Source organism: Heptranchias perlo, chromosome 34, assembly GCF_035084215.1.
Source record: "Heptranchias perlo isolate sHepPer1 chromosome 34, sHepPer1.hap1, whole genome shotgun sequence".
Classification (NCBI taxonomy): domain Eukaryota; kingdom Metazoa; phylum Chordata; class Chondrichthyes; order Hexanchiformes; family Hexanchidae; genus Heptranchias; species Heptranchias perlo.
Genome location: NC_090358.1, coordinates 21,702,476 through 21,716,363, shown reverse-complemented (window position 1 = coordinate 21,716,363; position 13,888 = coordinate 21,702,476). Strand labels below are relative to the sequence as shown.

At 37.2% G+C, this 13,888-nt stretch overlaps 1 protein-coding gene across 2 annotated transcripts in view; it reads left to right on the top strand.

Moving 5' to 3' along the window:
- LOC137301875 (novel protein similar to elongation factor RNA polymerase II (ell)) overlaps window positions 1-13,330 on the top strand; it is an 82,190-nt gene extending 68,860 nt beyond the window's left edge. The window contains exons 10-12 of one of the 2 annotated variants that reach the window (XM_067971580.1): window positions 2,807-2,978; window positions 5,214-5,258; window positions 6,008-13,330. In XM_067971580.1, the coding sequence (XP_067827681.1) occupies window positions 2,807-2,978; window positions 5,214-5,258; window positions 6,008-6,115 (325 nt within the window). In that variant the 3' untranslated portion in view covers window positions 6,116-13,330. Of the gene's footprint in view, window positions 1-2,806; window positions 2,979-5,213; window positions 5,259-6,007 lie in introns of those variants that run through there. The other variant, XM_067971581.1, reaches the window with a different exon arrangement.
- The last annotated feature ends 558 nt before the right edge of the window (window positions 13,331-13,888 follow it).

The following is a 13,888-nucleotide window of genomic DNA, read 5'->3' as shown; positions in this document are numbered from 1 at the left end:
TGCAGAAGCTATGCAATTTTTTGTTTTTAGTTCAAATTTCCTGTTTTTTAGTTTTTCCTTTTCATTTTACTTTTTCTTGTGCCTTGTTTAAGTGGCAGGAAAGGTGGTTTGAGTTATGCTGAAGTCAGAAGTCCACCTCCAGTTTTTTGGTGTACATCTATTTGAATTTGGAGAATGACAAAGGATATTCCGTTGCACAGTATAGGTATCTTTCTCATTGAATGCAGTACAACCTTCACACACAAAGCACCCTCCCTGTCCCCCCATATTTTCTCTTTCACTTGTTGCAATGGGATGGCTAGGATTAAAAATTCAGACATGCATTCTGCTGGTGGTACATGCACTCAGGATGTTGTTACTTCTTCCGGGGGAAAGAACTGTGGATGCAGTTCCACAACACGGCTAATGTATGCCTTGGACAGGGGGGAGGTTAGAAGCACCCTCGGCATGCATTTGGACATAAAGGGACAATACTCCCAGTTACCTTGACCCACCCCATATAGATGGACATAATAACTTATTTGTATGTAGAGACTGTAGTACATTTGAGGAATGAAGAAAACAACACCTCCTGTGAGTAAGTGGGCATTCTACTGCAACCTGGTAATATTTTACTGTACAGTTACATTCAATCTTCAAAATATCATGCATGTCATTTAAGGTTTTTGCTGTTCAAATATGTCTATAAAAGGAGTGAAAGTTTATAATTGAAGTGTTTAAAGACAATACAGCTGCCTTCTATTTTCATTGGCTTATTAGAATTATTCAATCTGCTTATTTTAGATTTAAGTAATTTTATCCTGAACTCTATTTGTGTATTAGATTGCATACAGATTTGAAGTCTATGTTGTGATGTACAGCTTGTATGGTGACAAGCTGTCTTAAAGTCGTTCTATTCAGTCAAACTTTTATTGAATAGCCATCATGTTATCTTTTTGTTGACTTGTCTAAACTCAGCCACTAGAAAAGTAGGCGATTTACTTCTTGGTGTTTCATTGTTTATCAGTGGCCCATAATGATTAAGTGGGTTGGTATATTTTCACAGAAGTGAATTGGGTGATTGTGATAGATCCCTGTAGCAGGTTCTGACTGGCTAATTAAGGAATTCTAGTCTCCTGAAGAAAGAAAAACTAGGCAAAACATAATCCCTGAGTGCTTTAGTGTTGATCGAATTTGCTCAGGAATACATGATCCAGGTATCTGCGCTACACTTTGAGTATGATAACTTGATCCTGAGGCAGTTTATAATCTGACGTGAACTTTCTGGGTCTTCGTTCTGTCTAAAATTGGTGCCATCTGGTGGTGTGAATTCACATCTTGTGTCCATAACCATTAATATTTGTGTTACTGACCTCTGCTGGAAGGGACTAGCGGGTGGTTGTTATTATCTGTACAGTACAGATGCATAGGTGGTATTTAGAATACTACTGTTGGAAAAGCAATTTGGTATGTTAACTCTCTTAAATAAAAAAGAGTATACAGAAAGGAAATGTAGTGGAGACTCCTGTTCTGGTTTCTCTGAGCCTTCCAGGATTTGAGTTTATTTTGCAGCTTGACAGCATTGGTCCAAGTCTCTCAACTGGATGGCCACAAGTTTGAAGCCCACTGCTGTATATTAGTCAAGCTTGGTTAGATTGCTTCTCTAGCACTTGACTGGATATTGGAGGCCATTGCTATAGCAGGATGCAACATCCTGGAAGGAGAAACCAGGAAAATCGGTTTTACCACTACAAATATGCATTTTATTTTGTTAGAGCGGCAGCGAGAAGAATTGTTGAAGTCCAATGCCAGACTGCCCAGCTTTCCTGGTTAAAGGAGGGATGGGTAGTCTTCATGTTCTATAATTATTTACAAGGCATGTAAAAGTTGATGTACAATTTCTACCTAATAAAGTAGACTGGTAGTATTGCCTATTTACTAAGTGCCTTTATAGAACTGTCTTAGGAATTCTGGGCTCCTGTTGTATTGATTAATTTTTCAGAGAATTAAAATGTATCTCTGGTTTTTAGGTGTGGTCAGTTAAACCATTGACATTTAGAGATGATCTATCCATTAAGCTCCATTTCTTTTACTGAAATATTAAGCCTTTTTGTTACAGTCCCTCTAGTTTTTGGGAAGATTCTCTGTAATCATTGCTTGTTATGTTCAGTAGCTCTGCACGCTAGGAAAATGCTGTTGATTCTACTAGAAGTAGGTACTTACAGATCAACCAGGTTCTTAACTTTCAAGTTTTATCGTTTTGTAAATTTACTGGTTTTTTCCAGTTTTTAAATTTAAAAAATGTGGATGAAAATTGGGGTGGGGCTTTAGTGTTACAAAAGAAACTTTTGGACATTTATTCACCTAGTGTTCTTTAAAAAAATACTTTCCATTTAATTTAGGTTATGTAAGTATTTTTTTGTGTGTGCTGGACAGAATGCAAGAGAAAATGCTACACCCGGCACAATGCTGTATATGTGCAGCTGAGAAAGACGAACAGATCCAAATCTCATGAAATTCTCAAACAGTTGGGATGTAGGGAATCGTGTGGGTTAACAAGTTATCAATTCTTGGGTGAAAATCAGTATAAACTGAAAATCAAGAATTTTGTATGGAATAGGTGCGCCAGAAAAGGGTAGAAATCCCACATTTTCCTTCCCATGTGCCCTTCATCAAATCTCCCACAAATGACCAAAGTGCTTCAGAGTTTAAACAGAAATTCTTTAAATGTTGTTGCTGTGTTATTGGTTAAGTTCAACTGTCTTATTTCTTTAGAGTTCCGTGTTTTTGAAAGCTTGGAGGTAACGCAATAAAATTATTTTTGCAGAAAGTACACTGCCATTACATCTTTAGAACTGTGTCAAAGCTATCGGAACGATTTCAATGCAGAATACAATGAATATAGGGATCTTCACACAAGAATTGGAAACATAACACAACAATTCATTCAGTTGGGATCAAAAATCAAAACACTTAATCCTGGAACAGAGGAATATAAGGTAAGAGAATGCAAGTTGTTTGATCAGCAGAGGCTGATGCTGTCCAATCCTCTCTTCCTCCCTTGCCTTCTGGTGCTGGGTGATTATGTAGCCAAATTGACTGGTGGTGTGGAGAAGCCTAGGTGGCATTGAGGGGGGGGGGGGGGGAAGTATATTTCATACATAAGTTTAGATTTTAGTTTTGTGCCATTCTAAATTTATTAGCTATCACTTTAACACTGGTTTACTTTTAATCAAGTGAAGTATGTTAAATTAGTAGACCTGTTGTGTTTAAATTATCGAAGAGTGAGGAGGCAATTAACTAAAATTAGAATGATATTCGGCTGCTTTCACACCTGATTTGCACCAAAGCAGATGTGAAAGCAGCCGAAGCATCAGGTAAGATAAAGAGCTAGAGCAACATAATTAAATGTTTACTGAACACCATGTCAGACTTTATATTTAAAAAAACAAAGATGGAAATAAAACATAAAATGCTGCACCAGTTTGACTTAAAGTACTGTTTATGACAGTGTAATGATAAAAATTGGATTTCTCTTAGATCACTTGTAATGGCCAAAAGAGCCTCACACCTGCTTTTGGCTATTCCAACCCAATTTATATGTGCCTTGGCTCCCTTTACTTAGAAATCAGAGTAAAATTAAGTTCAACGCTTAAGTGCAATGCTTAAAAATACTTTATAGGATGAATTAAAAAAGATAAAGATAAATGCTGTAATAGTGCAGCACGAAAAATAAGTGTACTTTCTAGGAAAAGATTAAAGCTTGCGAAGAAGTAAAGAGGATTGGGAGCCCAGGGTAATTTCCATCACCTGCCCACACTTCCCAAAAGAGCATGGGGAAACTGAGGACTGTTTTAGTATTGTGGCTGCCGTAGTGGCTGAGATCAGTTAATATGGCACAGAACAGGGATAGATGTTGGAAGCTTCTTTTATTCATTCTCAGCATGTAGGCTTTGCTGGCAAGGCCGGAATTTATTGCCTATTCTTAGTTGCCCTTGTGCAGTTGTGTAGCTAGATGAATGGTGACCAATCTTTGTCTTTGTTGGGCAACAAAAGTATGTTCCTTCAAAAGCAAAATATTGCAGATGCTGGAAATCTGAAATGAAAACAGAAAATGCTGGAGAAGCTCAGCAAGTCAGGCAGCATCTGTGGAGAAAGAAACAGTTAACGTTTCAGGCTGAAGACCTTTCGTCAGAACTGGAAGATGTTAAGAGTTAAAGTTTTTGAGCAAGTACAGAGCCAGGGAAAGGGACGGAGGGAGGGAGGGAAGGGAAGGAAAGAACAAAAGAGGAGGTCTGTGATAGGGTAGAGGGCATGAGTGATTAAATGACAAAAGGGATGATGGTGCAAGGCAAGGAAGGTGGTCGGTGGACAGGTTAAGAAACAAAAGATTGTTCAGGAGTAGCTGTAAATGGCAGCAGCAGAACCATTACCAAGTATGTACCTGAGACCACCTGCAGTGTTTAAATCCATGCTCCCATTAATTTGCATATATCTGAAGTTACTGCTATAAACAGACCTTGGTGTTCTCATTTAGGATTTGTCCACCAGTGAGGTCCACAGATTTCAAAAAGGACAAACCAGCAAATAAGAAGCGTAGGCACAGTGGCCTGGGCTTCAGGAGCCAGACTGCCAGGACATGGGGACCGAATGTGGCCATTGGCCACATTTCGGATACCCCCCCCCGCCCCTCTTAAATGTTGTCTTTTTAATGGAAAATAAGTTGTATGAATGGAATGGGCATTATGCTTGAGTTTAATAAAACTGTCTTCTTGGAAATGAACACTATTATAATCTTCCCATGAATTGTTTGCTCATGTGTTAAGACCATCTTTAGTTATAGGAATAAAAATGGCAATGAACCAATAGATACATAGCCTGTTTAAATTCCTCTAAGAATGCTTGTTTAAGTAACACCTCATGTTTTAAATAGACTTAATAAAATACAAATTTAGATTATCATTTAGGTTAGTAATTTAGGAAAAGAATATTTAATTTTTATCACAATCTGCACTTAGTTAAAGCATTTTGAATTGCTGCCACTGTTGGTGTCTACTAAAAGCATTTTTGTTTAACATCTCAATTTTCCTCAAGCAAGCCACAGCCTTTTGGGGAAGGGGCTAGTTTAACATTTAAAACTTAATTTGTGAATCCAGGTTTAAAAGTTTGAGATGGTGTATTTATACGGTTAAATTTAAGAACTTGAAACCCATTTCATTGATACTGTATTTCAGATGGTGGAGGACCAAATATTTGAGGAATATAGGAAGTTTAAAAAGGTAGGTTATTTATTTATTTTTCAGGCGAGGGGAAGTTTAGTATTTTATGTTCTTGTAAAATTGGAAACTGTTTTGTGCCCTCAATCAACATTACAGGCATCTGGGTAGCATAAATGTTTTTCTTGCTGGTTTCTTAAACTCTAAATTGGGATAAACTAATTAACTCTTTCCAAACCACATGGTGGTGGAATTTATGTTTCCTTCAATTTGCCTGAAAATGTTCTAAAATGGGAAATGAGGTATTTTGAAAATACTTTCAAGAGGATGGTATTGTACACCAGTTTAATATTAGCCATGTTCTATTCTGCACACAAAATCTGATTGGTACACTGTTTCACTTATAATGGAAATGCATTACTGTTCTCAGTTTTGGCCAGTTACATTTTCTGTGCTTCTCTGTCCTCAGCTTCTTAGTCCATCTCACCTGATTTATTCAATACCTTGTTGTTTTATTTGCCCTCTGACTCCTCTCTGTGCCACTGTTGTCATCAGTGTCCCTGTGAACCTGTGTTCTTCAATCACTGTTTCTGATTCAGAAAGCTTTCTAAATTAAGTATATGAATTTAACTACAAATACCTTTGCAATAGTTTCCTCATCTTTTCCAGGATCTCTTCTGTACACCATGAATTTTGATAGTGGGGATTACTGTTGCTGCTCTGTGCAAGCTATTTGCTGTAATTTGTGTGAATGAAAATGGGATTGACCATTTTTTTTTAAAGTGCATGCTTTTTTTTCCTTTTTGGAATAGACTCATCCTACTTATCGGGAAGAGAAGGTTCGCTGTGAATATCTGCACCGGAAGCTAGCTCACATCAAACAGTTGATACTGGAATATGATCAGAACCACATGCCGTGATAATGTTCACTGTCAAGAGCTTCCCTTTTTCCAAATGTTAAGACCAACTAATTGCTTCTGGACACAACACAAGAGAACTTATTTGTCTGGAAACTGACTTTAAGAAGGACCATTTTTAGTGTGTTTTTTTTTTAAGAAGAAATCTTTTGACCATTGCAGTTTGACCATTGAAGAGATACATTCTGTCAATGAAGGACTGAGGGTATCAGCGCTAGCAACAAGGTTTGACTACCTGTGATGTTTGACAATTTGAACTGAGCCATAAACTGCATCTTGTTTATACATTTTTGCAATGTATACATGTACTACATAACAAAACACAAAAGCAGAAAGTAGTACTGTTGTCATATTTTGGAAAATATTTATCTCCTCTAAGATGCCTTAATATGAATTTTAAACCATAAAACTTATGTCTGCCATGCATTTTTATGGGGCCAATCTTTATATGCAGTACGAATTTCTGTTCATACATTCACCACCTAATGTTAAAATTTCCTACATTTATAGCTTCAGGCAACAGCATAGTGATATTTAACACAAAACTACCCAGTTTTATCAGTAATATTGCCTTAAAGTGTTTTTCCTCCTTGGGAATAGCACTAGCAGGGTGTATGTGTTTTCTGGTAACCTTTGCTTTTGCCTTAGTTTGCTACTAAACCAGCCAGAAATAATTTATCATCATTTGATCCCAGACAGTACAATGAGTGTGTCAAATAAGTGTCTTTTTAAAAAAAAATAATATATTCATCTAAGATTGCTTAAAAATCTAATACAAGGAGGAACAAAATAGTAAATGTGTTGTACAGGTACCATGTTCACACTTTTCCCAATACAGATTTTTTTCTAAAGTTATATTTTTCAACATTCTCACAAAAATTGAGGATTTATTAGGAATGGAACATAATCCTGGTTGCAGAAAATTTAAATCCAGATTTGGTAAACCTTTATTGCAAAGGATATGGTGTAATCTTCAGATTGTATGGCTGGTGCACAGTGTGTTTGAACAGAATTTTCTGACTACTTTCTTTATGTGAAAACATGTTTGGATATTATCTGTATTGATTTAAGCCACTGTGCATCAGTCTTTAAACCTGATCTGTGTACAAAATAATTTATTGCTCATTTTTTTTGCTTTTTTTGCACAATCAAAACTGGATGATTTTTAAATTGTTAGGTGTCTGAGCTAAGTATACAATACACGGAGTAAAGGGTAACAATGGAGTATATATATGGCAGGTGTGCACTGTTTGTAGGGAAACGTGTACTGTCTATAACTCTTGTCAGTCTAAGACACTAGCTAAATTCTGGCTCCTCCCTCTTTCAGCATAGCCTGTGTTCCTGTTGAGTCCTTTTCTACGGTGGGTATACAATATACAACCTGTACCCACAGTCAAACATGCTTGTTGTGCTATACTGTAGTTCGTATGGTGACTTGATCATACAGTACCCATTCTTATCTGAACTGTACCCAATGTGGATGAGTTGCGTTTTCCAAGATCTATACTCTGTGTTTATATCACTAAAGCCCTATGTATACACACATCATTCAGAACCATTCTGATACCTTTCCTGTAAATTTCATGCTGTCATTACTATATGTACTATATGGTCTGAAATGAAAGAATTTTGGGGGTTTTGTTTATCATGTTATTGATGCTGTGCAGGTAGGAGAATAGAGATCTTGCAATCTCTAGCCAAAAGACCTTGGTTAAGTAAATCATGTAAAAATGTTTGCTCAGTGAAGTATAGCAGGATCCCAGGCTAAGTTTACATTGATGCTTTAACTCCAGCTCTTGTCATTTATTAGCCCACTAACTTTAACTACCCAAATTTCAAAGTTCTAAACTACTTCTTCGATTTGATTAGTGTTGCTGTTCTGCGTTATCAAAATCTATTATAGGTAACAATTTTTGAAAATTTGCATTAACCAATTTGAATTTCAACCTAGTTTAGTCTTATTTCTATAAACTATGTATTGCAGTAGGAGGTTGAAGTAGACTCGTATGGCATACCAATTGGGACTAACAGCTGAACAAGTGTTAGTGTTGCTTGGATATGCTATCCAGGTGCATCCATGCTAATAACTCCCATGTGTAGATACCACTGCCATCATTTTCAGCCCTGATTGTGACGTACCAAATTTCAGAATTATCGTCAGCTCCGAAATGTTATTATTGAAATTTTTACTTCTTGTATAATCACTATCATTCTTTAGTCTTGTATAATCACTATCATTCTTTATTACTAGCCTCATCTATTTTCTTTCATCTTCCCTTTGTCCTCTGTCATTTCCTTTTGTTGTCCACCTCGTGCCACATATGCACTTCACAAGTAAATCCCCATGTCTATATGTGAATTGATACTTCATCTGCACAGTTCTAGTCTAAAAACATCATTATATAATTACTGAAACAAAAACAGAACACACTGGAAACAGTCAGCAACTGTTGCGAGAACACAAGTCGACATTTGGGATGTGGAACCCTTCCTCAAAACTGCAAGACTTGTGTTCTCTTGACAGATGCTGCCTGACCTGCTGAGTCTTGCCAGCATTTTCCGTTTTTGTTTCAGATATCCAGCATCTGCAGTATTTTGCTATTTGTTCATAATGAAAATTATTGTTTTGTTCTTAAATATTGTATGTGATGGGAGTTTGCTCTTAAGAAAAATAGTTACAAATCAACTTTGAAGCCTTTGGTATCCATTTTTATCTAGAGCTTTGTTTATTTTTTTAAAAATTTGAGCTTGATATTTTAATATGTATTTGAGGATCTGGGATTTCATGTTACACTGAAAGACACTTGACCTTTATTGAAGTAATTTGCAACAAAAAGCATGCAGTTAAAGTCCACTTCCAGAATTCCTTATGTGAAGAAATTTGTAGTGCACTACTCAAAACCCCAAATTTCTTGTTCTGCTTTCTCAAGTTCCAACATAAAAAATCGTGTGGCTAACACCAACTTTTTCTTAATAGACTGTAGTATGTATGAGGACTAATTCTGTGCTCCCAGCAGCATTGTAACCATAACTCACCAACCCCTGCAAGTGCAAGAATTACCTCTATGGGTTATGTTTTGTTTGTCGGTGGTTATGTGCTATAAAGTGGTTCATGATCTGGCTTATTGAAAGTGCATTTCTGTGTACTGGCGGCAACTAAAGTTACCTTCCGTCAAACCATGACCTCATGAATTACATGTGTTGCAGATAAAATATCATAAAGAAACTCTACGTCCTTAAATAGCAGTTAGCATTTTAGATTTGAAGACTTTTTATGCTGTCTAATTCAAGTGTCCATCTTGTGTTTCCTTGTTCTACAACTGAGTGCAAACCCTTCTACAGAAGGTTTTAGATAAAAAGTGAATATAGTGTGCAGCTGGGAGTTATTGGGGTCCACTTGTTATAATACTGATGGCTATTATTTTTCTAACATTGCAGTACAATACTAGATTTCTTCAATAGAGAACCATTCTGGAAACTTGACTCTGGACAGCTCCTCAGGTACTGCCTAATCCCCCTTTGGAACACAACTCACAGCATGAACATGGAAATCACTAAAGTATTATTTCAAACACAATTTAGATTTCACAGTAGCCCGCAGGACAGTTACTGCAATCTGTTAGTTATACTACTAACAGCAAAATACACAAATGAAAAGCACAGTGCATCAAAAAGCTATAGTCCAGGGTTCTCGTAGCCACTCAACAGGGCCATTGCCAAGTGTAACGTCATCACTGTCTTACTGGAACGACTCAATCCATTCCTTAACTGAGCACTCCTTTGGAACTCTCCTGTAGTTCCTCTGAAGAATTGTACTCTAATTAGGCGTCCCATTCAGATGCATCTGGTGTTTTTTCTGATTGTAGAATTTCTGCATCCTTTGAAATGGGCTGTGTTGAGGATACAGACTGAGTTGTAAGTACCAACTATCCACTCATACTTGAGGTGGTCTTCCTAATTCTCTAATTTGCAATGGAGATATGCAGGCTTACAGACATCCAGATCTCCCCCAGCTTCCTGACAGCAACTTTAACCTTTTAACCACTATATCCAGCAGTTAGGCCATCCTCTGCTACAGCTCATCTATTTACTGCAGTACAAGTTAAACACTGTCCATATCAGAGACTATTTAAAAAGAAAAAGACTTGCATTTATATAACATCTTTCACAACCTTAGGACGTCCCAAAGCGCTTTTCAGCCAATGAAGTACTTTTGAAGTGTAGTCACTCTTGTGATGCAGGAAACGCACCAGCCAATTTGCACACAGCAAGGTCCCACAAACAGCAATGTGATAATGACCAGATAATCTGATTTTAGTGATGTTGGTTGAGAGATAAATATTAACCAGGACACCGCAGAGAACTCCCCTGCTCTTCTTCAAATTGTGCGATGGGATCTTTTACGTCCACTTGAGAGGGCAGACGGGACCTCGGTTTAACGTCCCATCTGAAAGACGGCACCTCTGACAGTGTAGCACTCCCTCAGTATTGCACTGGAATGTCAGCCTAGATTTTGTGGTCAAGTCCTTGAACCCATAACCTTCTGACTCAGAGATGAGTGTACTATCACTGAGCTACAGCTAACCTAGTTTGAGAGCTGTGGGATTAAACATTCTTCCTTTGCATTAATACCAGATTACCTGAAACTGCTCCACAAGTTTCCAGTTATCCCGCTGTTGTATTGCACAGTGACACTTCAGAATAATTTTTGATAATGCAGTCTTCTATTTAAGAAAAAAATCATTAGTTTCAATTCATTCATTAGCTATAAATGCCAGCACTACGATAAAGTTGGTTTGTTTTTGGTCACTGATGATCACTTTACCTTGATAGCCCATGATTCTATTGTCTTGGGGATCAGAGATCATTGGTCATGTTCATTCAGCTGCTGGGGCTGGTATTCGTTCCTTTTGACTCCAGATAACCCTGAAAACCAATACTCTTAAATGGTGGGGTATGTATAGCTGGATAAGCGAGGGAAAGCTTACCAGTGTCCTATACTGGTAAAATGCAAAGCTTGCATCTGGTTAAACTCCAACAATAACCCTAAATACACTTGCCGTCCCTGAAGCCTTAGCTATTGCCAACTTTGCACCTAAGCTGTCCAGACTTGGACCAGTGAGAGCTCTTCCTATGGGAAGAGTGCAAATACAAAACTACACCTATGCGGCGTTCTCAGTAGCTTATTTTGGGGACTCTAAAGCGTAATGGTGGGTTTCCATGTGTACCGGTACTCAGCTGGAAAAAAGCTAGTTCTAGTGACTGACGTTCCTTTCTACAAACTCCTGGAAGCTCGCCATCTTCTGTCGGCTGGAAATGGTTAGGCACTGTTTTGTTCCTTCCTCTTCATAAATATTTCCACCCTTTTGAATGGACCTTGAAATCTGTAACTTTCATTAGCATGCCAAACGTGTGGCTTGCCGTGATAGTAGGATGCTGACTACATATGTCATGAGCACTTTTACAGTCCAGCAGCTGGTTTTCTAATTCCGATCAATTTCCTTTAGTATCATGTTGAGCCTTACTCGTAGAATGGACATGTGTTGTTCTTCTGCCTTCACCAATCCCACGTGATCGACTTGTGATATACCCTTTCTGCTTGAAAAGCGACCGAGCAGCTCCATTTTCCCGGGGCCACCAAATCTGAAGTAAAGCACGCCCCTATTTTGCAGAAGTGCACTGTGTATAATGTTGTTCCATTGGTTTCACATTATCTCCAGATATTTACACTTTGCTTTAGAGAATTTTGATTATATCCCCCAGTGGCTGTAGCAGAAACTAGGAGAATGGGTGCTAATTACATGGTTTTACGGTCCATTTGAGTTTAAACATTCACATATAATGTGTGCTTGCATATAGCACGTGTTGATTTTGGACCCCTTTCAGCACGCAAATAGTGTCCATTGTAGGTGGAAAAATTGTAGGATTCTGAAATAAGGTAGTAACAGCCATCTAGTGTTTCTTAATTTTAACATCACACACTGTTCCTTTCTTCGGAATCATTTCACCCTTTCTAGGTTGGGTCTCTCAGGGTTCAGTAGGAAAATGTTTACTTTACGTCCAGCTTCCTTTTGCTCTGGATTCCCTTCAGCGATTCCGGAAAAGCAGCACAAAATAATCCAAATGTAAGACTTTTCTCTTCCAGATCTTGATTGGGAGCTATTTCAGCTATCGTTGTCAGGTAGAAAGTAGGGTAAACAAGTACCTAGCTTTAACTCCTTCACTAATAATTCATTGCAGAATGCTAATGAAAGAAATTCCATATCCTGCCTAATTTGGGTGTCGGCTTTGTTGTTTTGTATAAGTTCTTGTTTTGTCAGTCTTAACACAGAGTATTCCTAATAATTCAGTTGTTTTTTGCACCAAAAAATTGAATTATCCAACAATTTGAATTAAGTAACAAAATTAACACAGCAGAGTGTGAATGTAGTACTCAAAAAAAAAATTGAATGATCAGATCATTTAAGTAGCTTTAATTGAGTAGTAGATTGTAGTAATCCTGAATTATATGCAATATTGAATCTGAAAAAGATACATTATTGGAGCCCTTCAAAATGTGTTGTAAATCATTGTAGATGACTTACATTCTACTGCCATCTTGGATTCTGATTTTCTGTAACTGCTCACAGGCTGTTTCCCATCCATAATTATCCTGTCACCCTATAAGTCTGCTAACATATTGCTGTAAAAGAATTGTCTGCCAGCAATATGTTTTAGAACTTTTCTTATAGTATCTGATTACATTCAGTGTCTGTTGACTTTAAACATTGCACAGGAGATTATTCAGTGCTTACTAATTTATGACGAAAGTGATTTATTTAAATATTTATTAAATGGACAACACTATGTTACTAATCAGGACTGAAATATCACAATTGGAAAAAATTAGATCAGTGGCATTAAAAGGATGAAACGGTTTCCGATGTTTAAACTGACCTATTCTGAACGAAGATTGGCCTCTCCAAATATTCAGATCAGATACCTTCATATAAATGTGGTGAATACAGAATGATTTTATCTTGTATTTGTTTGCTTTGCCATATATATTACTATACACACCAGCTGGATTTGTCCATTGGTCTAGTCGTGAAAATTTGAAATTGTATTACTGCAAAATGGTCAACATTTTAAAGTAGATAAAATTTAAAAATGTATTTTTCTCTTTGCGCCTGTAATTTGTTATGTCTTAATAAAGCATTCTTGATTTTAAAAATTCAACTGCTTTCAGTTTGAACCGTACATAATCAAAACTGTACAAGTGAACTGATTTGGAGTCAACATTTTCTCCATGCGTTCCACCTGCTCCTTTTCATTGAGTGAAGTAGCTGATGACCATTTTAGTAATTTCTTGTCAGGCAAATATTAAATGGTTTTCCACCTGCATTAAGATTCCCAAAAGGTACAATACAAAAATACAAAAGCTTTTGTGCCATCCGTTTGAAATTTTATACTTCATGCACGCCTCAAAGTTATTGTAATATTCTGGTATAATTAATTTGTACATGAATGAATGAAGAATGTAAGGTTTCTCTGACTGCATTATGGGCATTTTCGTTCTGTAACTGCAGTTTATCTCTGCACATGCAGCTTTCTCCATTGTTTTGTCCATCCTGGAATGTTTGGGGTTCATGTTTGTTATTTTTTGTGTAGTTGCCTCATTGCATCAACTCAGTCTTCCCTAATAAACTACAGTGCAAATCCAGAATGAGATGTCCCAGACTGGGGTCTTTAAGTGGTTTGTGAAACATTTTAAAAGGGGTTGTTCTGTAATTTGCC